Source organism: Canis lupus, chromosome 19 (assembly GCF_048164855.1).
Source record: "Canis lupus baileyi chromosome 19, mCanLup2.hap1, whole genome shotgun sequence".
Taxonomy (NCBI): Eukaryota; Metazoa; Chordata; class Mammalia; order Carnivora; family Canidae; genus Canis; species Canis lupus.
Window position 1 is genome coordinate 11,009,934 of NC_132856.1, and position 27,274 is coordinate 11,037,207.

At 52.4% G+C, this 27,274-nt stretch overlaps 1 protein-coding gene across 2 annotated transcripts; it reads left to right on the top strand.

Moving 5' to 3' along the window:
* The first annotated feature begins 495 nt into the window (after positions 1-495).
* Positions 496-27,274, top strand: SSUH2 (ssu-2 homolog). 2 transcript variants are annotated; one of them, XM_072788106.1, is made up of 12 exons: positions 496-549; positions 10,106-10,204; positions 10,577-10,658; positions 12,141-12,273; positions 13,416-13,476; positions 14,766-14,890; positions 15,920-15,982; positions 17,637-17,722; positions 19,073-19,165; positions 19,736-19,841; positions 21,808-21,915; positions 26,682-27,274. In XM_072788106.1, the coding sequence occupies exons 1-12, from the start codon at positions 522-524 to the stop codon at positions 26,826-26,828; spliced, it is 1,131 nt and encodes a 376-aa protein (XP_072644207.1). In that variant the 5' UTR covers positions 496-521; the 3' UTR covers positions 26,829-27,274. The 2 variants fall into 2 exon arrangements, with proteins under 2 accessions (XP_072644207.1, XP_072644208.1); XM_072788107.1 differs by having other exon boundaries at positions 12,144-12,273.

Consider the following 27,274-nt stretch of genomic DNA (forward strand, 5'->3'; position numbering starts at 1 on the left):
TCATTGCTTCCCTGGTGAGAGGAGGAGGTTGACTCTCAAGACTTCAGAGACCCTGCCCATATCTACTCTCCCCCTGGGGGAGGTAACCCTTGTGTTACTGCATTTCTCTGTATCCCCTCCCTCTGCCCCCACAACACTTAGAAGCCTGCCTCTGACAGATGAGCAAGTTAGCACAGTGGTCAGGGGCTCTGACTTGAGAGTCAGAATCCCAGCTCAAAAAAATGGGCACCGTAAAAGTGCCCATCTCACAGGGTTGTATGAGAACACAGGGGACTAGAAACACCCCGTAGGAGCCTGGCACGTAGAAGTTCCTATTCAAGGAGCTCCAAGGACCCCCGGAGATTGGATCAGAGCAGCAGCTCTGATGGACACTGTGCCTTCCCGAGATGGTTTCCCTCTGTTGTATTCAAATCGGGGAACAATGGGCCCGGGTTCTGGGAGGGGCCGAGGGTGGTCCCTCAGATCCCGGCAGCCCCAGCCCACTGGGAGGTCAGACGCCTCCTTGGCTGGACGTCTGCACCATGGACAGGGATCTGAGTGACGAGGACAGTAAGTACAGCTGGGAGATGTGGGGCGCCCACTTCTGGGGCTAGCACTGACCCAACAAAATCTTCCCTCTGTCTTCCGTGCTGTCCTGGGTTCTGGGTCTGTGTTGCTGAGAGCATCTATCCTTCCTTCCTTCCTTCCTTCCTTCCTTCCTTCCTTCCTTCCTTCCTTCCTTCCTTCCTTCCTTCCTTCCTTCCTTCCTTCCTTCCTCATGGAAAGCCCATTTGCAGCCTGCTGGCTGTTCTTCCAGAGTGTGCCTCTGGGCAGTGGAGGAGGAAGAGGATAACAACCCAGTCGAGAACTTTCCTCCCTGACCATGTCACACCGTCCAAGTCTCATATTCTTCAATCTTCCTTTCTCTGGCTGACAGTTCCCCACCCTGCTCCTGCCCCAGCCACAGGTGAGCCTGAATACCGCACTTGGGCTCAGTTCTGAGATGAGGTTAATTTTAAAAAAGTGTCCTGGAAGGTCTTTACTCATGATCTTCCTCCAGCAAAGAGGTGCTTGTTCATTACTGCTCCAGAAACACAGTCCTGGTGGCCCCGATGCTGTCATTCCTGGAACAGAAATACAATGGAATCTAAGGACTATTTAAAGAGGTGAAGATGGACATGGCATTTTAGGAAGAAATGTGCTATGTTAAAAAAAAAAAAGAAATTTCTGATCTTGCATTTGGAAGGGGCAGTGTGGTAGACTATAAGATTGGGGCTTGGGAGGCTAGGGTTCGGGTCCTGGCTCTGCTTTGAATTGGCTATGTCATTTAAACTCTCTGAGTCTCAGTTTCCCCAGGTATAAAAGGAGATGGGTCAGGAGTTCCTAATTTGAAGACCATGAAGGTGAAGGCAAAATGTTGTATGAATGTACTTTTTTTGGGGGGGGGGGGGAGAAGGGAGGTGGTCCTCAGCTTTCATTTGAATCCTGGAGAGACCTGTGACACGAGTTCATTTTCACAGTTCCCGAACTTGGGGACTTTGAAGGTCCTTTGCAGATCCAGCACTATTGTCTTTAATGTAGGTAGCTGAAAGCTTTAGGTTTCAGAGCTGAAGCGGGGTATGAAATACACCCATGCAAATCTCAGCAACACATTTAAAATCTTGTTGGAATCCTTTTTCATATTGAAATGAGAGACTGTACAGAGATATTTTATCATGTATTTGAGATGGACCTAATCTGCTCTCTGACATATTGGGAATTGTGTAGCCATGATCTTATAAGCTTCTACTGATAAGCCAATGTAACTTTTCCTCTTTGAAATACTGCTCCTTAGCAGTCTTGCAGTTTATACTTGGAGTTTCTTAGTAGCAATGGGCTAGGTCAGATCTGGATTCAGATACAAGTTCTGCTTCCTAATTGCTGGGTGACTTTGCTCAAGTCACTTAACCTCTCTGAGCTGCATTTCTCACATTGAAAATATAGATCATATCATCTGGAAGAATTGGTAAAAGACTAATTGGATGTGAAGTGCCTGTAACGTCACTTAGAGTTGAGCAGGGATGGAATAAATGATAGCTCTAGAAAATGATCAGACTATGTCTCCCAGATCTTTAAAAGTAAACTGCCATTAATGAAAAATACTTTCACCTGCAGTGTTTCTGTTTTGGCATCATGCCTTTTGGTAAGCCAGGTGAGAGCAAGGTTAACTCTTTAGTTCCCTTAAACTTCTAAAAACTCTGATTCTGCCAAAGGGTCACCTAAATGCTGGTTTCCAATATAATCAAACCATAGGGTCTTACTGCGAGGTATGGGCTTGTTCAGGAAAGTTTCTAGAAGCAAGTCTTTCATTTCTTTCTTTCTTTTTTTTTTAAAGTCTTTCATTTCTGATGAAATCTGAAACTAGGTCAATATTTGTCCAGGTTTCAGAGAGGGAGCCTGTGGTGGGACTCACGTAATTGAAATGTCCCTCCTTAGGTGAGAGAGGTCGCTGCCCACTTTGTCCCAGGTGAGTTACTTTCCCCAGTCCCCAAAATGCTGTCTCCTCAGTTTTTGAATCTGTAACGTGGGCAGCTTCAGAGGCAGCATATCTTCTTCCAGTGACACACTTTGGGACCAAAAGGAGGCACAGACAGAGACATTCTGGATGTGGCATCCACGTAGAAGTCACCATGAGGGCCTCTTAGCACGGCCATCGTAAGCCACCGGGCTGCCTCTCACAGCATCCCGGCTAGAGGGCACCTCTCGCTATTGGCAGGGGCACTTCCAGTGATAGGCTGGTCCCCTCTCCTTAGCTAAGGCTGTCAGGAATTCTTCTGCATTCCCTTGACATCTCTTTCCCTGGAACTACTACTCTTTGGTCTTGGTTCTACACCCCGATCCCCCAAGGCTACTCAGTACAGGTCTGTTCCCTGTTTAAAATAAGAAACCTTCCGAGTTTTTTCTTTTCTAGCATGACCAGGTCCTGTTTTTTCAATAGTCCCAGATATAATGTGGTTTCAATCACTCTTGTCCGGGAGGGAGATGTCTTAGCCCAGAAATGAAGCAGAAAAATCCCCTCCCTTATTCTAAGAACCATATCCCTTGTATACAACTTTTTTTATTATAGACTGACCCCCCTCCCAGAAATGATGTGCAAGAGCCTCTTCAAGTAAGGTGGGCCCCCACCCTCCAACCGTAATTTAAGGACAGGGCTGCTGTGATTCTGGACAATATGACCCAGGTGGCAACTCCTTACTCCTGGGCACTGATAGCTGGGGAGGGGGAGCAGTGATCGGAAGCCACACCACCGTCACCATCAGTGACTCATTGCTGAGGGATGGGGCTCATCCCTTGGTACCCAGGCCAGCTCTGCGCCCTTAAGACTTATTCATCAGTGTTCCTCCCATCCCAGCTTTGAATTAGAGACCAGAGATTGGATGAAGCTCTCAGGGTAACTTGGTAGGAAAGATGCAGGACTTCATGGCAGGCGCTCAGCTTCTAAGAGACTTGGCGACTGACTGTGGGGCTTTAGTGCATCACGGACCCCCTGGGATGGGGGCACGGCCACCAGAAGCACAGGCCCTCCCTGTCAGTTTGGCCCTGACCTCTTGGGGCAACTCTTAGCAGAAAGATAGAGTGTCCCTTTCTGTTTTCCCAATAGCTCGTCTCAGGGACTATATTCCCTGAGCCCTGTTGTCGGGAAAAAAGACCAGGGCCCTAAAATATACAGTGATGTCCCCCCCAGATGACATAGTAGGCTAGCTCTTTGGTGCTGCGCTCATGGCTGGGGGCATAAGGATGAATGCGCTGACCTACCTCCTGGGTGTTCAAAGCCTAGTGGGGGAGGCCGACCCCAGATAGACTTTTTACAATAATTCTTAGAAAGCTGTTTGGCAAAAGCAACAGCAGAGAGTGGAACAGAGTCCTGAGGGGAGGCGGGGGCACAGCGGGGCAGGCTTTGTAGGAGATCCAGTCTGGGCTGAGTCCAGCCGAAGGGGGTGAGCGGGTGTGTCATGGGCAGGAACCCCCAGAACAAGCCCTGGATGAAATGACTCGGTGCATGTGCCAGGGTGAACGCACACATCAGTGTCCCGAAGGACAAGGCAGCACTTAGAATTCCCACCCCACCCTGTGGCCTTGTCTTGGCGTGATGACACTTCCTACAAAGCAAGAGCTCCACACCCTAACTGAAAAATCTGTTGTAACGTTGGCTGGGTTCTCTCTTGGCATGCCGCAGGGGCCTGAAGGACCCCAAGGAGAACTTCTCCCCGGCCCCTCCCCATGCCTCTTGATGCTGGTCTCACTCCCATGGCGGGCGCCATGTTTGCTCTCCCAAATGTGTTCTCACTGGCTCCCACCCCGAAGCTCCCACAGAGGCCTTTCTCTCTCCTCCCCCTTTCTGCTCTGTTCTTTGTCCTCACTCCCTCATGGGCCACAGTGATTGTTTTCTCTTCTCTCACCCTTTCAGGTTCCAGGCAGCATGGGCAGGTCTCTTCCCTACAGCCGGGGAGGAGACTAGAATCTCTTCTTTCTGTCCCGCAGGTAATATGGGGCCTGTGGATACAGGGCCTGCTCCGCTGAGGCCGGAGCTTGGACGTTAGCTGTGGGCTGTGGTGAGCCACCACCGTGGTTAAGACGTGGGACGGCCTGGTCAGGCTTTCTGGTCTTGCTACGAAGGCTTTTAAATAATGTAGCCAATTATTTGTTTCTTCTTCCCGGCAGAGCGGGACTTTTTTCTTTCTCTTATCTTCACCCGACTCTCCCGTTTTTATTACTTTAAATTATGATAGAATACATGTAATGTGAAATTTGCCATCCTAACCACTTTTAATTGTGCTGTTCGGTGACCTTAGGTACCTTCCCATTATCGTACGACTATTACCACCATCCATCTCCAGAATCCTTTCATCTCTAGCCCCATTAAACAGTTCCCCACTGCCCTCTCCTCCTTGCTCCTGGCCAACACCATTCTATTTTATGTCTGTGTGGATTTGGCCACCTGAGTCTCTCCTGCCCCATCTTCAGTGTAATTCTAACCACAGTGCACTTTGGTGCACTGACTGTGCAGGAGGGGGGAGTTTCCCTTCTGAAGGGGGCTCTCACCCCTCTTGGAGGAGACAAGGTAGGAAACAAACAAAAGCAAGATGGCAGTGGGGAGCCATGTGAGCAGAAAAGGGGCATGGTTTTAGTGCTTTTAAGATAATTAGGACTGGAATCAGAGGCAGAGGATGTGGACTCCTTTTATCCTCTGAAATAAAGGGAATGGCATTCTAAAAAGAGGAAGTTAAAGCGATTATCCATTAATTACACCTTGCTCCACAAGAAAAAAAATTCCTTTCTACACAAAAGAAAAATAGCTGGTGGCTGGTGAGCATCACCGTAGAGACGCTCTGCAAAGCCTTCTCAGCAACCACTCGATGCCCTTCGCGTGGAGCAATAGGGCGTTCGGCTAAGTGGACAGGTCACCGGCTTAGAGTCCGCATCTGAGTTTTAAGTTCTCTTCCTGGCTCTGCCGTGAGTGTGTGAGCCTCGTGCCCCACGTCGCATCTCTCAGTCTCCTCGTTCTTCTGCAAAGCAAGGAAAACGGTGGCTATTGTCAAGCGCAAAAGAGATCAGGCCCGCGCCATCCCCTTGTGAGCCACGGGACACAATGCGTGTCGGAGGGTGGGGTGGCCCAGCTGGCGCTCAGCCCCGACCCCGGGGAAACAGTGATGCGGCTGGGGGGCCCTTCGGGGCGCCCCACGCTGGGCGTCACACAATGACCCGCGACGTCCACGTTCCTGTTGTGCCCGCTGATCGGCCCAGGAAATGACGCATCTGCCTGCAGGTCAGCCTGGAGCCCTTTATTTTTGTACATAACATAATGGTGAGATTAATTTAGTGCTGACGAATTAGGGCTGCCCCGAGAGGTCAGGGCGGCTCCTGGTTGATGGATGGAGCCCTGAGCTTCCCACCTCTTATTCTTCCCCTTTTCCTGCCGCTTTGTTTGGTTTCCAGCTGGGCGTCGCAGCCACAGCATGTGTGTCTGTCTTCTGGCTGTCGGAGTGGGGATGCCCCAGCGGGCCCCAGACGTGGGGGTGGGCGAGGGCCTTGCCCGGGGAGAGGGCTGTGACGGTCTTGCCTTTCTCTCTACACTTGACATTTCCCCTCTGGCTTAAAGGAGCACAAGGGAAGGGGAAGAAGACCCTCCCTCCTCCGGGCCAAGGCCTTGACTGAGCATTTACTTATCGCATGCGAGCCTCGCGGCTAAGAGCCGAGCGCACGCTGTCCTACCCGAGGGGCACTAGTACCATCTGCGTGTGTCACAGCAGCAGGGAGGGCTTGTGTGGCGGGCTCGGTATCATGCGTCCATGACTCAGATGTGTCGGAGCCCAGGTCCCTAACCACCGTGCCTCAGGAATTCTGACTCGGGACACCCTTGGCTACAGTCCAACCCTGACCTTTATCCTTAATTCTGACACCTGGGCTCACAGGAACTGCAATGACATGCCTGGGCCCTGATCCCAGAAAGGTTCAAATTCCAGCCTCCTTCTTTCTGAACCCCTCAAACACACAGGGGACCTATGCACACAGGGGATGTCTAAGGCAGGGAAGGCAAAAGAGGGCTCAAGTCTGCCCCACAGCCCGTTTTTGCAAGGTTGTATTGGAACAGAGCCGTGCTCACTGCGTCGTGCATTAGCTATGGCTGCTCTCGGCCGAGTTGAGTGAGTGAAACAGACCATATGACCCACAAGTCCACAGTATTTACTCCCCGGCTGTTTGTAGAAAATGTTTGCTGATTCCTGGCATCTAAAAGAACTTAAAATGCTAATAAGCCTATTAGGAGCAAACGATATTGAGAAGCCAGGTATGAGCGATAATTCCTAGTGAGTTATCATCTTGGGGACTTCAGTACACGTGGGCAGGCACCAGTGTGAAGCCTTGGGATGCTGTCCCCTTGCATCACACCCATATGTATCCCAGATCTCTCCCGTGTGTCTGCGCAGAATCATTTGCTTACAAAGATAAGCTTTCCTGCTAAGGCAGGCACTGTCTGCATCTAGAAACATTCTTTTGTAAGTTTCCTGCAGAGAGAAACTGTAGAGATGCATATGCATTTCTTATAGTCAGAGGACTAAGACATTTCTAATTTAGGGGGAGTGGAAGAATGAGGTTGTTCATTTGTCTTAATGACACCCTGCCTTCCCCTTCTCCCTCCACTGTTCTTAGCTGTGGGTTTCAGCATTCCAGCATTCCTCACCACCTGCGGTCCCACTTCCAGATAGACTCAGCTGCTCCAGCTTAGAACAAGATCTGCTGCTTCTTCTGGCTTCTGTTTTTATTGAACTTGAAAGGACAGGGCAGACACTTTTTATTTTTGTAGAGGGGAAGAGCTGTAGGCTTTAAAGAGCTAAAAAGAAAAAAAAAAAAAAGAAGAAAAGAAAAAAAATAAAGGAGGGATCTAAGGGGTGAGGGGGATCAGCTGGTGACCAGAGTGTGTTTAGTGACTTCATGCGGAGAGAATTACTTTCCACCAGCCATATTTATCAGCTTGCCCTTTAAAGTCAACTTCCTGTAATCAAATTGGCTCCTGCAAGGACAGAGATGAGGAGTTCTTGTCTCCCAGCAGGGGGGCTGTAGGGAATAGGTTTGGGGGTGGCTCAGTGTGCTGGAACTGGAACAAGGAGCCCCTAGCCTGCTGTGACTTCACTGCTGTGCATCCTAGGAATACTGGATAACCTCTTTGAGCCTCAGACTCCTCATGTTAAATGGAGTTAGAAGTCCTGCCTCCTGTATCTCCAGGTGGGAGGGTGGGGAGTAGCAGCAGGTATTGGGAGGTGCTTTATGAGTTGTCTGTTTCTGGGAGCCAGTTCTTTTTTTTATTAAAGATTTTTATTTATATATTCATGAGAGACACACAAAGAGGCAGAGACACAGGCAGAGGGAGAAGCAGGCTCCATGCAGGGAGCCTGGTGCAGGACTCGATCCCATGGGATCATGACCTGAGCTGAAGTCAGACACACTCAACCACTGAGCCACCCAGGTGCCCCCTGGGAGCCAGTTCTTCTTACCTTATGCTTTCCTCCTTGGAGATTCAGGGCTGTGTATCTCTGTCATAGCCTGACAGACCAAGCTGAGGGGTTTTTAAAATTTAAATTTTAAAAATAGAAGTATAATTAACATAGTGTTATATTAGTTGCAGGAGTCTAAGGTGAGGTTTTTAACAGCAGATATACGGTGAATGATTCTTCCATATATCTGAAAAGTACGTGGGAAGAACATGGCTTTTGGAGAACAACGAGCCCTGGTTTGAAGCCAGCTCCGTCACTCACTGGCTGTGTGATCTTGGGTGAGCCACAACCTTTCTGAGCCCATTTCCTCATTAGGAGAATGGGACAATATGCGTCAGTTTGGATCATCCAAGTAGACACCCAGATGGCAGTAGATGTGTCAGAGGTCCCTTGGAAACACATGTGGAGGGAAAAGAGGAGAGGGAGCCGGTGTGGGCAGACCACGCTGCAGGTGGACACCCGTGAGAGGAGGGCGGGAAGGAAGGAGCCTCAGACTGTGGTGTAGCTCCAAGAAAGTCTTGCCCAGGTTTGCGGGGAGTCCCAGAGCAAAGACTGCCCATTGCAGGAAGCTGCATAAAAAAAACCCACTCCACATCCCAGTGCCTTAAAACAACCACCATTTCATTATCATTCATGATTCTGCAGGTCTGGAATTTGGGCAAGACTCAGCTGGGTGATCCTTCTGCTCCCTGTATAACCGATTAGGGTCTGTCTTAGGTTGTTTGCTGCGACAAACCATAGACCGCCTTGCTTAAGCAGCAGACATGCATTTCTCACAATTCTGGAAGCTGGGAATGCCAAGATCAAGGTGCCGGTAGACCCAGGGTCCGGTGAGAGCCTGCTTCTGGCTTGCAGACAGCCACCTTCTCACTGTGTGCTCACAGGGCAGTGAAAGAAAGAGCCCTACTAGTCTTTTTCCCTGCCCGGGCACTAATCCCACCACAGGGGCTGTGTCCTCACCACCTCATCTAAACCTAATCACCTCCCGAGGGCTCCAGCTTGTAATGCCATCCATCAGGGGTCAGGGCTCCAACATATGAATGTCCGGGGGACACCGACATGTGGTCCATAACAGGGTCAATCAGTGGTATTCAGCAGGCAGCTGGCCTGGCGGGCCTGATGGCTTTGCTCGTGGGCCTGGTGGCTTGGCAGGATGGACGGGCGGCTGGAAGTCCGGGCTCTGCTGGGCTTCTGTCCATGGGTCTACATGTAGTCCACGTGGTCTCCCAGGAAGCTAGCCTGATTTCTGACCCGGCAGCTCGGCTCAGGGGGCAGTGCTCCAGGAGGGAAGAAGTAGAAGCTGTGGTCTCTTCATTGCTTCCACTGTGTTCCCTTGCTTGAAGCAGTCGCAAGCCTGCCCAGGGTCAAGGCGAGGAGATACAGATGCATCTCTTGATGAGAGAAGCATCGAAGAAATGTGAGCATCTCTAAATCAGTATGTCTCCTGGGGTCCTGAAATACGGTCATGTTTCTAAAGCACCTGCCATTAGAAACGACCACTACCCACCATTTGCTTTGATGTGGATGGAACTGGAGGGTATGATGCTGAGTGAAGAAAGTCAACCGGAGAAGGTCAATCATTATATGGGTTCACTCATTTGGGGAATATAAAAAATAGTGAAAGGGATTATAGAGGAAAGGAGGGGAACGGAGTGGGAAAAAATAGAGAGGGAGACAAACCATGAGAGACTCCTACCTCTGGGAAATGAACAAGGGGTACTGGAAGGGGAGGTAGGCAGGGGGGTTGGGGTGACAGGGTGACGGGCACTGAGGGGATGAGCCCTGGGTGTTATACTATGTGTTGGCAAATCGAACTGCAATAAAAAAATATACAAAAAGAACTAAATAAAGCACCTGCCATGGTGGCCGGCCCAGAATAGGTGCCCAGCACACAGGAGCTGCCATTCTGAACGCTTCTCTCAGCGTGATTATTCGTGCTGCCTCTAGCACACCCCGCCCCATCCCTGCCTGCCCTGCAAATGTGTGTGCCACGGGGGCCAGAGCGAGACTGGCTTAGTTAACCGGTGAGCACAGCTGCCGGCTGTCACGGCGGCGCCCGTCCCTCCCAGAGGCTGGGGACTGCCTTCCCTCCGCAGGTGTGGCCGACCTCAGCTTCGAGGCCGACAGTCCTCCGGCGCCGCCCGCTGAGCTCCTGGACAGACTGCCCAGCTATGACTGGCTTCTTCAAGGAGGTGGTAAGTCCGCGAGCGCCTGCCTCTGCAGCCTCTTCCCGGGGCCTGGGCTGGTTGGGGAGACCTCTCTGGAACGGGCCAGGCCGGGACAGCTCGCCCCTCCCCTGGGGGGGTCCTGGGAAACCTCTTGTCACCATCGGGGTGGGGGGAGTGGGACGACTCTGTGTCCACGAACATTCCGTGACCATATCCATGTCCTTTAAGACTGGGATCATGCAGGTGTGAGAACCATTCTTCTCGCATTAGGTGCCTTAGGATGTGGGACTCGTTCCCTTCGTCCCGTCCGGCCGCACATTCAGTCTTTCCTCCCTTCACCGCACGAATGCCTGTGCCTTTGAGCTAGGCCGTTGAGCCCCGGACTCCTCTCTCCTCCAGGTCGGCAGATATTCTTTCCACCTTTGGAGGCTCCCGGGAGACCCCTGGACCAAAGGTGCTGGTCCTCATTCATGGACCTCAGGTGAGCTGCAGCGAGCGCCGTCACAGAGGATCGTATGTGGTGACCCTCGCGTCACCGTTGCCCCCCCCTCCCCAGAGCCCCTCCTTGGGGATTTTAGGGTCTACGGATGTCAATCCTGACAGTGCATCGGGATGCCACACCTACTGGACCGGATTCTCCAGGGACGGGGGCCAGGAAGGTGGATTCTACCAAGCTCTTCAGGCTGTTTGGCTACCAGGCTGGGGTTGAGAACCACGGTGTCGACCAGGGGCTGTCCTAATCCAACCCACTGCCCGTTTTTGTAAATCGAGCCATGCTCATTTGTTTATTGACTGTCTGTCGCTGCTTTTGTACCACACGAGCCGAAGTGAGTGATTGAGGCCGAGACTGTATGGCCCATGAAGCCTACAAGATTTACTGTCGAGTCCCTTAGAGAAGCTTGCTGACACCCGGGCCCAGGACTCTGGGCGGAGCTCCGGCTTCCCAGCCGGCTTGGTGTGGAGGGAAGGTGCAGGCCCGCATTCTGGGTCTGGCCTCTTGTCTGGCTGGCTGTGTCCTGCCTTCAAGGGGTCTCCTGGCTGCTGCTGCCCCGCTGCTGCCCGCAGCGCCTCCCCTTCTCCTCCCTGGCCGCCCATCTTCCGTGCCCGGGGCAGACCCCACTTCCTCCGTGGAGCACTCTTGACCATTCCGGGCCCACACCTCCTGGGGTGCATGCACGCAGGCCCCTCTGTGCGCAGGCAGGGGTGCTGGAGACATCGCTGTGCCTGAGACGGGCCTTTGGAGTGGGGCTGCTGCGGAGAAAGAAGTAAATGAAGATGTGAGGGAGGAGGAAGGAGGAGAGGATTCCTGCTTCCTGGAGGTGTTGGCACGGGGGGACTTCGCTAGGAGGGGACATGGCAGCTGGGCCTGGGCGGAGGGTTTTCTAGGAGGAGGGGGAGGCATCCAGGGAGACTGCCAAGGAAGGGGCCTTAGCTGCTGCCTTCACAGCCACTGCCGCTGCGGCCCACCGTGCTCTGTGTCGGCACCGCAGTCAGGTAGCTCCTGGCTGGGGTCTTCCGGTGGGCACTGCTCACAGCTCCTGCCCGAGGTCAAGGTCTCCAAGGGCAGGAGCGTGGTCTAGCCTAACTTTGCCTCCTCCTGGCTGTGTGACATCTTCTGCAGACCTCAGTTTTCCCCATCTGTAAAATGGCATAATTCATCTTCAAAATGTGAGTGTGTGTGTGTGTGTGTGTGTGTTTGGGTTCAAGATTCAGCCCTTCCCGTGAGCCCCGCGCTTGAGCTCATGCAGTTTTGCTGTCCTCTAGAAGGAGCTACTGTGCTCCCACCGCGGACATGGGTTCACACGGCCCCCCGGGGCCAGAGCTGCCGTCCCCGGGGCAGCCCCGGGAGCTTCATGAGTGTGATGGGCCGCGGCCGGGCCCTTCCCTTTCTCCCGGCCTCATCTGCATCCGGAGGTGCTGGCTGGCCCTTTCCAGAGACCCTGCGTCTGTGCTCTGTCCCCAGCAGAGTCCCCACGGTGACAGAGGAAGTGGCTCGTGAAGCCCTCCTCAGCTTTGTGAGCTCCAAATGCTGCTATGGCAGCGCGGCCGCCGGGGACCTCGTCATCCAGGAGCTCAAGCAGCAGACCCTCTGCAGGGTAAGGGGGCCTGGGCCTGGCGGGCCCCTGGGGGCGGCCTCTGTGATGTCAAACGGGTGCAAGGAGTCTTGGGGGGCGGTGTCTATGAATAGTGGTGACGCTGAAGCCCTTGTTGGTCTGTAGCTGCTGAAAAGCTGGAATGTGCTGGCCATCGTGGGGAGCACGTTACATGTATGTCTTACGAAGTCCTCAGGGGCGACCCCACGTGGTGGATATTACGGTCACCAGTTCAAGGGCAGGAGCTGCAAGTTTAGAGGGGTAAGGTCACTTGCCCCAAACACACAGCTAGAAGTGACAGGGCTGGGACTCTCTTGCTGGTACCAAAGTCCATGTCCTGAAACACATGACTAACCCGCCTCCAGGAGGGGTGGGCCGAGAAAGCTCCATCCACTCCCTTGATCCCCCAAGTGACATCTGTGCCAAAGAATCATTTCATCATCCCCCTGGGCCTGCAGCTCCAGGGAAATCCTCTGTCTGGTACTGAGACCACGCAGGTACCTATGTCACCTTTTGCATTGACAGGGCCGAGGGGACAGATTTAAAACTCCTATTTTCTAGTGTCACTGGCCCAGCCACCCTCTGGTGAGAGGTCAGAGTGGGAGGCTGGGGGAGGAGGCTCCTGTGTCGCTGTGTGACCGGGGGCGAGTCCCCTGGCCTCTCTGAGCCTCTGTTTCCTCCAGTGTCAAAGGAGGAGCCAGCTGATGTCCAAGATCCCTCACTGTTTTGGGATTTTTGTGGATGTGATCAAGAAGGAGGCTCTTGACATCAGGTGGAAAAATTCCTGCAAAGAGGATGTTTGGAGAAGCAGATTCCATCGGTCTCCATCTGTCAAAGAGCAATTGCTGCTCCACAGCTTGCTTTGTAGAACACTTCTGGGTAAAAAGAAATGGGGGGCTGAGATCGCCCCAGCTGTGAGCCCGCCAGGAGAGATTTCCTGGGGCTGACTGATCTCCCTGCTTGTCTGGGGGCATCTGGAGCAGAGATCCCTGGTGCAGTCTTGTTTCAGCAGCTGGTGGCGCTGGCAGGGGGCCTTCCAGTTTCCCCTCCGAGCCTCTGCAGGGGGGAAGCGTCCTCTTTCTGTGGCATGCTGTCTTCCTAAAGGGCATGAGTGTGAACATGCTGGTTTGTTTTTTCCTCTGTAGTATCGACTAGAGACTTTTAGCGAATCAAGGATAAGCGAATGGACATTTCAACCCTTTACTAGTAAGTGAATTCAGTTTAACTGGGAGCAAATCTGACAGGGGCTGGTGGAAAATATCAGGACACGTCTTAGCCACTAACCCTGAATGAGGTGCTCTTCTGCGTGCAGCCTCGGTCTCCCCGTTCCCTGTGAAATGAGCGGGTGGGCTTTCATCTCGGGCTTTCCAGTGCTGATCTCAGCAAATCCTTCCTGTCCGGAAAGCAGTTTGCAGGAGGACCTAAAAAAGTCTAGTGTTTGCCTTTGGCCACAGACTGGTGCCGCCTGGCCACAGACAAAGGCAGTGTGTGTGCCTGGGCATCTGCCTGCCTTGGAGGCCGCCCCCAGTGTCTCCCAGAGTCCCTAGGACCCTGTTCGCCGTGCCATCCCACCTGCTGCTGAACCCCACTGGAGGCTGAGGGTTCCCTCTGGGAAGCCCTAAGCCCTTCCTCTTCTGCTGACATCTCTGGTTCATCCTTCAAGACTCAGCAGCTGTGCCACCTCTTTTTTTTTTTTTTTTTTTTTTTAAGATTTATTTATCCATGAGAGACACTGAGAGAGGGGCAGAGACATAGGCAGAGGGAGAAGCAGGCTTCCTGCAGGAAGCCAGATGGGGGACTCGATCCCAGAATCCTGGGATCAGGACCTGAGCCCAAGGCAGATGCTCAGCCACTGAGCCACCCAGGTGCCCCCTGTGTCACCTCTTTTATGAAGCCCTTCAGGATTTCTTTACCTGCTGACCCCATCCTCAATAGAAGGAGTCAGTCTTCTGGGCTTTCCGAGCATTCATGCAGCTCTTATCCAAAGTACTCCACATATCCCATGACGTTGTATCGTGGTTGTAGCTGTGCCGCACCTCCTTGAACGGAGGAGTGGGGACGAGGAAGGGGAAGGAGGTGGGGATGGTCACAGTTGTGATGGTGGTTCTTGTTATTGATCTGTCTCACGGGCCAGCCCTGTGCTAAGCATTTCTATGCCTTCTATTTAATTTTCACTACCATCCTATCTGGTAGGCAGGTGCCATCTATTTTCTCATTTTGGAGGTGAGAGAGTTTAAGGTCGGAGAGGTAAAATAACTTGTCTGGAGTCACGCAGCTAGGAAGAGGAAGAGTCAGGAGTCAGACTAGGTCTGCTCAGTTCCAACACCTGGGTGCTTAACCATGGACTCCGAGGGGCGCCTTGTCTACCCGTCCCTTGGCCCAGCATCTTGCCTAGTGCCTGGCATCAAGTGAAGGCTCTATACTATTTGGTAGATAAATGAAAGCTTGTCCTTGCAGCTGTTCACTGGCCTTACAATGATCCCTTTCTGTGTCAGACCAGTCAGTGGATGGGCCACAAAGAGGGACCTCCCCCAGACTTTGGGACATCAGGGTCCAGGTCCCCCCGATGTTTCATGAAGACACGAGGAAGTTCCAAGTCCCTCACTCGTCAGTGGTCAAGGTAACATGATTGTTGGCGTCTTTGCCCTTCTCTCTGAGCCGGTTTCCCAGACACTACATATTTCCTCAAACCTTTTCTTTTTAGAAAGGAAAGCCAGAATGCAGACCGCTGGTTCATGCTGTGGCTATCCATAAGGCGAATTCTAAGGAACCCCAGAGCATGGAATATAGACCCATACAAAATTCCATGCAAATTAGGGAGTAGTCACATAGCGAAGGGATGATTCCATTTACCAAACTGTCACCAGCTTTAAACAGTAAGTGTTCACATTCCTGAGACCATCTGAGTGTTTTAGATTTATTTTTGTTTTTTATTTTTGCCTGACAGTAAACAGCTGAAGTGCTGAATGAAATGGATATAAAGCAAATCTCAAACATTATTTGGATTTTCAGTAAAGGGACAGAGTTTGACTTCTATCCCGTCTTATGGAAGTATAATCCCGACACGAAGTGAGGCTGGTCTAGTGTATCACAAAACCTCAGATGAGGAACTCCCTATTATGTTCTCATCTTCACTGTAGAACTTGATCAAGTATGTAACTTTCCCCTATGAGTTTTCATAGCATCATGTGATGACGAGAACTTTGAGAGGTCAAGAGAGGGTTCTATTCTTTTCTCAGGAGTGGAAAAGCTGTTTTGATTCAGGGATTAGATTGCAATAGCCCATTCTTTGCCTTTCACAGAAATGCTGTGCATTTTTTGTGATTTCTATTCCCAAAGACCTCTTAGCTGCCCAATGGGCCGAGGACACCAGCCTTTGTGGTTTAGCCTGGGAGCATGAGTTAGGACGTGGAGCTTGGAGAACAGACTGGGCTGGGGCCCTCAGGAAATGGTAACATGATCTCCTTGGCTTGGCATTCAAGGCCCTTTGGAATCCTAGTCAAGTGAGAATGGCCATCATCCCATGCTGGGCCTGAACGGCTGTACCTATGTTTGGATTGGTGACGCCATGGGGTGGGTGTGGGGCTGCTGACATCAGGAGGCCTTGGTGCTTGGGAGACTGGAGCCAAGGAGGGCTTCTCACTTTCAGGAATGTCACAAATGCCATGGGCGTGGGCGCTACAAGTGCAGCGGCTGCCATGGGGCCGGCATGGTGAGTCCTGTGTGGCTGCTGGTGAATTAATGATTGTGTAGGAGGAGGGGCCCTGTGGGGATGGAGGGCTGGGCTGGGGGCCTGGGGCTCCCCCACTAACAGTGTGACCTGAGGCGAGTCATCCTCCCTTTCTGGGCCTCCATTTGCTCACCTGTAAAACGGGCAAGTTGGATCGGCTGTTTGCTACTGGCCTTTGTTCCCTTGGATGGTTTATGGTTCATGATTTTAATTCTTCTCTCTTTTTCTCATTTGTCTGCAAACACTCCCTGAGACTGAGCACTCGCTCAGTGCTGGGCCCTATAAGAGGACTCAGAGCTGAGGGCCTTCCCAGCAGGGACCCTCTGTCCTGGGGAAGACCGACAAGTGACCAGCACATGTAGTAAGCGGTGATGAGCCTGAGGTGAAGTTCAGGGGGCTTCGGGGGGCAGAATGGATGGGGACCTTGTGTTAGAGCCCTATGGCTACCAGGGGGCTTAAAACGATCGATATTTCTTCTCTCACATTCTGGAGGCTGGAAGGCTAAAATCAAGAGGTCAGCAGGGTTGGTTCTCTTGGGAGAGCTCGAGCCACATTCCTAGTGCCTGGCAGCCGCTCCTGACCCTCGGCTCCCCACTCCGTCCTCTGCCTCTCTTGTCCTGGGCCTTCTCCCGACGTGTGTCCCAGGTCTCCTCAGGCCTTCTGCTGAGGGCACCAGGCTCCGGATCTAGGGCTCACCCTCGTCCAGCATGACCTCATCTTAACTAATGACATCTGTCAGGACGAATTCCAAACAAGGGCAATTCTGAGGTTCTGGTGGGCATAAATGTCGTGGTTGGGGGTGGAGGGAGCTGGTCTTCAACCTGGTACAGGTCCCTACGTGCACAGCCAAGCTCTGGCGCCATCAGGCTTCTCTTCAGAAAACTTCAAGGCTGCTGATGCTCCCGGGAGTGAGACCATGCTCCTCAGGTGTCCTCAGCTCTCTCCTTTCGCTCTGATCTTTTGGACACATGTTGACCAGTTGCCACCCTAAGCCATGCCCTCCCCATCCTTCTCTCTGCCCACCTTCCATCTGCTGCGTGCATTCCTTGCCTACTCACATGCCACCTATGGGGCCCACCTATGGCTCGTCCCGCCCCCTCTGTCTCCTGTACCCTCACTCCTGCCACATGCCTCCTCTCGGCCTTCCTGGAGCCCCTCCCTGCGGTCTTTATACTTTCTCCCTCCACCCCTGCTCCTCTTCCTCCTCTCCCTCCTCCCTCAGGCTTTCCCTGCAATGTCTCCAGAGTCCACTCTTGGAAAGCCTGGAGGCCTTTCCAAGACAGAACTCCCCATCCCCAACTCAGCCAGCCTGCCCCCCTTCTGAGTCTGTCTGGCCGTGGCTGTTTGGTCAGGGTGCACTCTCAGGGGTCATGGGGAATCAGAGAGGAGCAGGGGAAGATGGTGTCTCAGGAGAAACACAGATGTGAGGATGTAGCATCTTTGAAGGCTACAGCTGGAGGGGCCCAGAGGTGTACAACGTCCACCTTTCCCATCTTACAGATGAAGGAACTGAGGCCCAGGGAGAGGAAGTGGCTTGTTCAGGGTCACCAGGTTGGGATTTGAACCGAGTCTCCAGATGCCCTTTGCCCCTCTTCCCTGGGAGGCCGGCAGGGCTGAGGCTGTGCTGTGTCCACAGGTGAGATGCTCCTCCTGCAGCGGAGCCAAGCGCAAAGCCAAGCAGTCCCGGAGGTGTCAGATGTGCTCAGGGTCTGGCAGGCGGAGGTAGGAGTGGGTCTCCCTAGCGCTGAGCTGACGAGCTCTCACTTCTGGGCCTTCTTGCTTTTCATTGTCTGCTCCTCTGGAGGGAAGTCAGGTGCCCTGTCTTGTTGCTCTTATGCCCCAGGGTGCTGTGCCTGGTAGGTGCTCAGTAAATATTTGTGGAGTGGGTGAGCTTTCCTCCAGGCTTGCTATTTCGAGACGAGACTAGACCTCGTCCAGCAGTCTAGGGGCCAGATGTAAGGAATGAGGCACTGCTGAGAGGAAGGGAAGGGGTGCTTTAAGGAGGAGAGACTGCACATGTGGTGGGAAATAACCACAGAAAACCACCCAAAGGTGAGACCTGTAAAGCTCTGAGGATCAGGACCGAGGCAAACCCTTATTTATAACTCATTGTGGAGCCTGAGTGGAGACATCAAGGAAGGTTGGTTGATTGACTAAACAACAAAGTTCCATCTCTCTTCACAGGGCTTTGCAAATAGTGGGTTATTGCATTTTGTAAATCGTGTCCTTAATGTATTTATTTATAAATCATTAGAGGGAAACAGGAAACCATGAGGAGTGAGACTATTCAAAGTTGTGTTGGTTGATGATACCTTTGATTCATTTTGACCCAGGCCATCCTTCTAAGAAGCCAGAGAGCAAAGCTTTGGCAGACCTACCACCTGTGGTTGGTAAAGAAGGTCTTTGATTTGGAGAGAAGCTTAGCTTTTTTTTTGTTTACAAGTCAAAGAATCCTATTTCAAATGAGCTTAACAAAAAATTCTGCCCTTGGAACAGAAAAGTACAGGATTATATTTCTGGGATGGCTTCAGGTACAGCTGGATCCAGGTGCTTAAACAAAGTCACCAGGACTCTGTCTCCATCGCTCATCCTGCTTTTCTTTGTGTTGGCTTCATTCTTAGGCATGCTGTCTCCTGTGGTGACAGAGGGGACAACCAATAACTCCAAGCTTCATTACCTCAGTAGATGAAGATGTCCCTTTCCTGATAGTTTCTAACAAAGTTCTAGGGCAGATCTCATTGCACTCACCCAGGTGCACTCATGTGTGCTCATCTTTGCGTCAGCCACTGTGGCCAGATGGAATAAGCTGATTGGCCAAACCCAGGTCCCAGGCTGGTCACAGAAGGGGTGGTCACAGAGCCCACAATCTGTGTGGTCAGGGTGGGAAAAGGGTGGTCTTTGAAGGGACCAGGGGCATTGCCACCAGAAGCAGGAGGTCGAGATGGTGGGCAGGTGGAAGCAACTGATGCTGACCTCAGTCCACCTCTATGAGGGAGGATTTGGGGTGAGCCCTCGAGAAGCCACCAGGACGCCGCAGCTGTTTGAGTGGTGCTGACCACGTGCCCCCCTCAGGTGCAGCACATGCTCAGGGAGGGGAAACAAGACCTGCGCCACCTGCAAGGGGGAGAAGAAACTGCTGCACTTCATCCAGCTGGTCATCATGTGGTATGTGGCAGCGTCTCAGCACTGTGGCCTGATGGGGGTCCCCGGGGGACATGGCCTGGACTGGTTTCTGCGGAGAACTCCAGGTGGTTGGGGTTTTCCTGGTCCAGGGACTCGTGCCAGGAGAAGAGGGCTTCAGGCACCTTGGGAAGAGGAGAGGTCCCTGGGAAAGGGGGTCGGGTGGCTGGATGCTGGCGTGCTTTACAACAGACAGACCTGGGTTCAAATTCTGACATCGCCACTTTCTAGTGCAGCAGCCACTCGAGGCCTGGGCCGTCTCTTCTGGAACAGAGTCCCTGTGTCGTAAATGCCCCCATCAGGGAAGGCTCCCGTGCGTGATGGGTTTGTCCTGTGAGCACCGTGCTAAGCGCCTCGCAGCTGAGGACAAAATGAGGCTCTAGAACAGAACTGTCAGGACTCTAGCGGTTTGCCATTTTACAGATGAGGGTGCTAAAGAGCTTTCCCGAGGCCCCAGCAGTAGTAATGCAAGCCCTCCAGCCCGGCACTGATTCCAAACCTCTGTTCTTAACCCAACGTGCCATGTGCCCTGCTCCTCTCGCTCGTCACCTCCAGGAAGAACAGCCTGTTTGAGTTTGTGTCTGAGCACCGCCTGAATTGCCCTGGGGAGCTCCTTGCTAAAGCCAAAGGAGAAAGCCTCTTTAAGGATGAAAACACCATGGTAAGGGGGGCTTTGAACCATCACGAAGGAAGCTGGGTTCCTCCTCCCCTCCTCCTCCCGCCTCCTGGAGGGCTGCATCCTCATGGGAAGACCGGCTGGGTGGGAACAGAGGGGCTGAGCAGGGGAGAGCCTGCTGGGACCCCGCGGGGCCAGTTCTCTGCTCACCCCCTTCCTTCCTCCCTCCACACCCTGACACAAAGCTTGAGACCCTCCTCTCCTAGCAGGCGCTATTCTGGGGATAGTGCCCTGGGGATACCGTAAAACAAAACCCTCGCCCAGGTCGATCTCATAGTCTGGTGAAGGGAGAAGGTAATCACGTCTTGCCCTCATGTCAGAGAGTGGTTAGGGTCACCGAAAACATGCCAGCAGGGTAAAGAGACAGGAGTGGGTGGGGTGGGGTTTTGGGGGGGTGCTGGGAGGTGACCCTGGGCAAAGACTGGAACAGTGTATAGTGGGGGTGTGGACAGTGTGGACTCTGGAGCCAAGGTGTCCAGCAGAGGGAGCAGCACAAGGCAGTGGGACAGGAGGGATGTGGGTTGTGCAGAGTAAGGAGCTAAGCCATGAGAGGTGCCAGCGGCCAGATGGGGGCGGCGGGGGGCGGGGGGGGGTCCTGCAGGGCAGAGGTTGGCAAACTCTGGCCCTTGGCCTGCTTTTATAAATAAAGTGTTATTGAAACACAGCCATGCCTGTTTGTTGACATATGTCTGTGACTGCTTTCCCGCTGCAAGGGCAGAGTCAAGTAGTTGAGACAGAGACCCGATGGCCTACAGAAGCCTGAAATAGTTACTATGTGGCCTTATACAGAAGAGATTTGCCAACCTCTGCTGTAGGCCTTGGCAGGAAACTTGGCTTTTATGGGACATCTGAGAGGGCTTGTTTTCTCTGAGAGGGCAGGTGCTCAGCCTCCTTTTCTCTCTCTCTGTCTCTCTGTCTCTCTCTCTCTCTCTTTTTTACAGTAAGTAGCCTTTTCAGATTGGCTTTTTTCCCCTCACTTTATAGCATGTATATTTAAAAATCGAGGCATAATTGACATACACCGTATTAGTTTCAGGTGTACAACACAGTGATTCGATATTTGTATGTGTTGTGAAATGATCCCCACAATGTCTAGTTAACATCTCTCACCACATACTTACGGTTTTTAGTTTCTCTGATGAGGACTTTTAGGATCTGGTCCCTTAGCAGCTTTCAAATATGCAACACAGTATTGTTAAGTATAGTCACCAAGATGTACGGCACATCCCCGGGACTGACCGACTGACTTTCTTTCTTTCTTTCTTTCTTTCTTTCTTTCTTTCTTTCTTTCTTTCTTTCTTCTTTCTTCTCTTTCTTTCTTTCTTTCTTTCTTTCTTTCTTTCTTTCTTTCTTTCTTTCTTTCTTTCTTTCTTTCTTTCTTTCTTTCTTTCTTTCTTTCTATTTTTTTTTTCTGACCGACTTTATAACTAAGTTTGTACCTTTCCACCACCTTCTCCCCTCCGACCACCAATCTGTCTTTGTATCCGTGAGTTTGTTTTTTAGATTCAGCATAGAGATCCTACAGTATTCGTCTTTCTCTGACTGATTTATGTCCTTTAGCACAATGGCCTCAGTGTCCATCCATGTTGTCACAAAGGACAGGGTTTCCTTCTTTTTTATGGTGGAATAGTAATTCTCAGACTCCTTCCTTTGCCCCAAATCAGTGTGGCTTCCTAAAGGCCCAGCTCAGGCATCGGCCCCTCAGGAAGCACCCCTGCCCGCCCCAAGCCTGAGTCAGAAGGCAGCAGGGGGGTGCAGGTAGAGGAGTCATCTCTACCCACAGCCCCCCTTTCTTGGTTGGAATCAAAGTCCCCTGGAGGTTAAACACTGAGTGGCCTCAGGCCCTTTCCTACCTGGGCTCGTGTTCCTGCCCCCTGTGAATCAGAGCTGCAAGGCTTCAGGTGCTGACACCTTGGGTCAGGGCAGCGAGGCGACTGCATCTCTCCGGCAGGTGTACCCCATTGTGGATTTCCCGCTGCGGGAGATCTCTCTGGCTTCCCAGAGGGGCATTGCGGAGCACAGCGCTGCCCTGGCCTCCCGGGCCCGAGTCCTGCAGCAGGTGAGTGGGGTGGGGGCTGGGGCCCGTTGGGAGACTTCTGGGGCCGGCCCTCTGGTCCCATGAAGGAGGGCATGGGCTGTTCCCTCTGCTGGGGGGCCCCTTCCAGAGGAGGGAGGGAGGCGTCGGCTAGGGGAAGGGTGGCGGAAAGGAGCCCCGGTTTAGGAAGCGGAGGGAGTACCTGACACTGACCAGAGCCATGTGGCCGGAGGGCAGAGAGCAGAGCAGTGTGGGGCCTCAGGGGCAGGTGGGACCCCTGGACATAGAGAGCAGGATTCTTATCCTGAGCAACTGGAAGCTCTCGTAGGGTTTCAGGCAGGACCGTGGCTCAGCATGAGTTTGACTCTAACCCCATGGGTTAGCATCTTCAGAGAGGGGGAAGAAAAGTGCAAGCCTCGGGGTGGTAGGCAAGTCTGGAGCCCCAAGTCCTGCCCCTGGGAGCACTTTGCAAATCCCAGGCGTCTCCAGGCTGGGATGGCTTCCAGGGAAGGGTTGCTCCGGTGCTGTGTTGGGAGGCCCACGAGGTGGCGGTGTTGCTTTGCGGCTTTGAGTGGTCACGGCTGCAGGTGTCTGGGGGGACCCGGGACGGGGGAGAGGGGTTGGCCAGGGAATGGCCATCGCCCGGGCTCCCTGAGTCTTATAGCCTGGCCTTATATCCTGGTTCTCCTGTGTCTCAATGTGGTCGTAGCCCAGCTACTTCTTCCCTGAAGTCCGATTTCTCATGAGTGAAAAGGAGACGCTGGCACCACCTCAGGGTTTGCTAGAGATGCAATAATTTGCTTTGGAACCTGGTGTTCAAAATGCCCCTTTTCCTTCTGGTCCCTTTGCAACGAGTACTTCCCCTTCTCTCTCTGCACATCTCCCCTGTTTGCAGGAGAGAAAAAGATACATTTAATTAAAAAGTAATGATGCCCCTCTTGGAGCTGTAGTGGGCCTCAGAAATCATGGGTGGGAGAGCCTCCCTATCCAGAGGGGTGGGCCACCACTCATCTTCTGCATCGGCACAGGGGCAGAGATTTCAGATCTTCTAAAAAACCGGATTTTTATATGAAACCTTCTAATTTTTCCATATTGAGAACAAACATTTAAAAATGCTAGGAATGGGATCCCTGGGTGGTGCAGCGGTTTAGCGCCTGCCTTTGGCCCAGGGCGCGATCCTGGAGACCTGGGATCGAGTCCCACGTCGGGCTCCCGGTGCGTGGAGCCTGCTTCTCCCTCCTCCTGTGTCTCTGCCTCTCTCTCTCTCACTGTGTGCCTATCATAAATTAAAAAAAAAGCTAGCTGAAAAAAAAATGCTAGGAATACTGTATGTGCTGATGGGTTGGCTCTGGCCTGTGGGCTATTGTCGGCTACCCCTGCCTAGCCCAAACCCATGAGTCTCCCAGTAAATCAGAGGAAGCTCAGAGAGTGGAAGTAATTCACTTAAAGTGACACAGCTTCTTGGTGGAAGAGCCCAGGAGCAGAACCCACTTCCCTAGTGCCAAGCCTAAGGTGATTACTCACTGCATTCAAGATACGTAACTCCTTCAAAGCCAGTGCAGGTTTATTGGGATATGTCAGCTGACAGGGATTTAGGGCCAGAAACTGCAGGGACAGCTCATTTACCAGGGTAGCATCTGCTTGCCAGCTCTGGCGCATGACTCATGGCCCCAAGCCACGCTCTTGCCCTCTAAGGGCCTCAATGTCCTCATCTTTAAAATGAGCTGGATTGGACATTGCCTTAGATTGGGGTCTGCAGAAGCAGCTTCAAGATGAGAGCTTGTGTGCAGGACATTTATCAAGAAAGGGCTCCCAGGAGAAAAAGCCTGTAAAGGAGTAGGGGAGCCAGAGCTGGAGGGGCAGGGGTCACACAAGGGCACAGTGTGGCAAGGGATCAGTGACTGCCCCATCCCGTCGGAGCTCTGAGCGCCGGTTACACCTCAGCAACCGTGTGCCTGCAGATGAGGGAGCTGGCCTTTTGTTGTTTGGCACCATCCAATCATCGGGCACAACTTCCAAGGCACTTTGTGCTCCTGTGTGCGAGGGTCTGTATCCAAGGACAGGACCCCGAGGAAGAGCAATGGGCTGTGAGTAGCAGAGAAGCAGCAGATTTGTGGGAACACGGGGGAGACGAGAACATTGTCCATGGAAGCCCCCAGAGCATCGTCCCTGGGGGACTTTGGTCTTGCCTCACTAGTATTAATGGTGTGGGTCACACGAAGAGCCCCCAGTATTGAGGTACGTCACTGGGAAGGGGAAGAAGATAAGGGCCCAAGTTCAGCAGCTCGCAGACACTCGCGGTTATTCTGAGCCTCTTTGACTTCGAAGACTGACAAGTTGAGTCCTTTTTGGGTCCTTGATGTGGGAGCTGGGAAAACTGAGGCCTGCAGAGGGGGAGTGAGCTGCCCGAGATCACGCCGTGTCGGTGGCAGGCCCGGATGTCCCCAGGCTTCCCCCTGGGGAGTACATCCCCTATAGCGCAGTCCTGACTTGGGCAACACAGGCCCCTGGGAACCAGTCCCGGAGGCGGGAAGGGTAAACCCTGGGCAGGTGGACATCTCAGAGCAGCGGGAGCGAAGGGCTCTTTGGTGAACCTTTTTGGTCCTGCCTCTGCAGGCAAAGATCACTCTGTTCAGGAGTGAGAAGTCAGCGAGTGGAGTCAGCCGGAGACCTGCCTGTCACGACACGGTGCCCCCGCCATGGCTCTCAGACCTGGAAACTGCTGGTCCTGGGGTCATGGCCAAGGTGTGCATGCACACAGATCCGTGGCTGATCACAAGGCAGCCACTCGATGGCAGCTGATGTCCCAACCAATCTGTAGCCTCAGACCCGGAGGCCTTTCTAAAAATTAAATTAAATTAAAAAAAATTTTTTTTTTTTTTCTGGAGGCCTTTTGGATCAGAAGCAAATGGAGGCAGGAAGGGAGTGGTATGGCTATTGCTTCCTGTTTGATCCTGGTAGAAAAGCCTGGAAACGAGAGTGATCCTGACCCGTCTGTCCAGGCGTTTGGAGCAGGGACGTGGGCTCCCACCTTCTCTTGTCTCCTGGTCCCCATTTCATGTCCTCTATAACAAAATGTCGCAGAGGGGTCTTCTATCTGTGATTTCCAAAATTATCACTTAGAGACCACTTTCTGGCATACAGGAAGTCTCCGGGTCTTCTCTGGTTATCTCAGCAGCTCTGTGGCATAGAAGCTTTGATCCCCATTTCCTAGAAAAAGCAAGTACGAGATCACTCAGGGAACTTCATGGAAGACTCTGAGTCCCCTCTTCTGGCCACAATGTCGCATTGCCCTTTGGCTGTCCCTCCAGTGGAGTGAGGAACCCCGCTTCTCAAAATCCGCTCCCTGGCCTGTTTCCCCTTCTCCGGCGGCCCCTGGACCGTCACCTACAGAGTGAGGGGACTTGGAACGGTCCCCAAGGAGTGGAACTTCCTGAAATTCCCAAAAAGGACCCAGCCCTGGGCTGTCCACACCACCTCCCTCTGGGTTTGGGAACCCTTAAATGTGAGTCTGGGACAAAGAAGCATCTTGTGCGGAAGAACTTTGGGGCTTTGACGCAGAGCCTGGACCACAGTACATCCCCAAGGAAGCTTAGCTTCAGCGACTAGGAATAACTTTCCTACGTTAGCTGTGTGCAGCTGCCCTTAACCAAGCAGCATCCAAAGCTGATGGAGGTGGGTGTCTTAGTAGTGTCACCTCCATTCCACTCACGGCCCCACAATTTTGGGAGGTAGTAGAGCAAGTGCTCAGAGCAGGGGTGGGGGCATGAGGGGCTTTAGGACCACTCTGCTGGCGGAGTGAGCGCCCAGGCTCTTAGGTACAGGGTGGTGCTGGGAGGGGATTTGAGCATTAAACCCCTGGGGCTTGACCTGGATCATCTTCCAAACCTGAAATTCCATGAGCCTGCAGGCCTCAGTTTCCCTGTTTCTAAAAGAAAGGGAGGATTTGAGAAAGGCCTCTCTTAAAGTAAGGTCAGTGCAAGAGTGTGGTGAGGGAGGGTCCCGAGAAAAAAGCCTGAGGCAGACCACTAGACTTTGGAATTTCTTTAGTGTCAGTGTTTTACCTTAAAATTTCATTCAAATTGTATAATCTATTCCCTAATATCTCCATGGCTGATATTTATTTATTTATTTATTTATTTATTTATTTATTCATTCATTCATTCATTCATTCATTCATTCCATGGCTGTTTTAATATAGAAACGCTTAAAATGACTTTATTTTATTTTATTTTATTTTATTTTTTAAAGATTTTATTTATTTATTCATGAGAGACACAGAGAGAGAGAGAGGCAGAGACACAGGCAGAGGGAGAAGCAGGCTCCATGCAGGGAGCCCGACGCGGGACTTGATCCCGGGACTCCAGGATCACACCCCAGGCTGCAGGCAGCACCAAACCGCTGCACCACTGGGGCTGCCCTAAAATGACTTTATTTTCCACCTTTCCCTGCCCTTCCTCCCCATCTAAAAACTAATGTTTCTGTAAGATGTCCCGTTTGGCTGGTGGCTTTCCATACATCCTGGGACTCCCCCGGGGATGGCTGTACCCTCCCTTTGTGACACATGGAATCAGATGGTGGTGAAAGCTGAGAAGTTAGTCTGGACCAGAGCTTAGCGTGTGTGAAGAAGTGTAATAGGAGAGACACCTAGAAGGGCACATGGGAGCCAAAAGGCCAACTCCAGAGTGTGAACTTCATCCCACAGGTAGTAGGGAGCTACTGGAGGTTCTTGAGCAGGCAAGTGACTTGAATAGAACTCTGAGGTTTTTCTTGCCCAATTGTCTCCCCAGCGCCAGACCATCGAGCTGATCCCCCTCACAGAAGTTCATTACTGGTACCAAGGACAGACTTATGTCTACTACATCTATGGCACTGACCACAGGGTGTATGTGGTGGACTACCCTGAGCGGTACTGCTGTGGCTGCACCATCATCTGACATGGCTCAGCTATCTCCAGAGCCTGCACTCTTGTTCCCCAAGGAGGACAAATGAGGTCCCTGAGTGACTGGCTACACTGGACGATCATATACAAATCCCAGTATGTCCTTCTAGACAGTTCAACAAATCACCTGTCAAGCTTTCCAGAGCTCATCTAGAGGAATCCACATCATGTGTTTAACCTACGAGAATCCAGCTACACACATTTCTTTAGAACAGATAATTTAAGTGGCCCCTGGTCTCCCAAGCTTTCGCCCCGATGGAGCGTGTGGTTTGATTTTGCCTCTCCCTTTAGCTTGTCTCAGTTCTGCTGGGCCAATGCTAGGGTGAGCCTTTTGCCAAGCTGAGCGTTATTCAGATGTTGAAAGATATCCTACAAACCGGCTGCCTCTTAATGTGTCCCGAAGGGTGCTCTAAGGCACCAAGAACAAAGCCTCCCACCCCC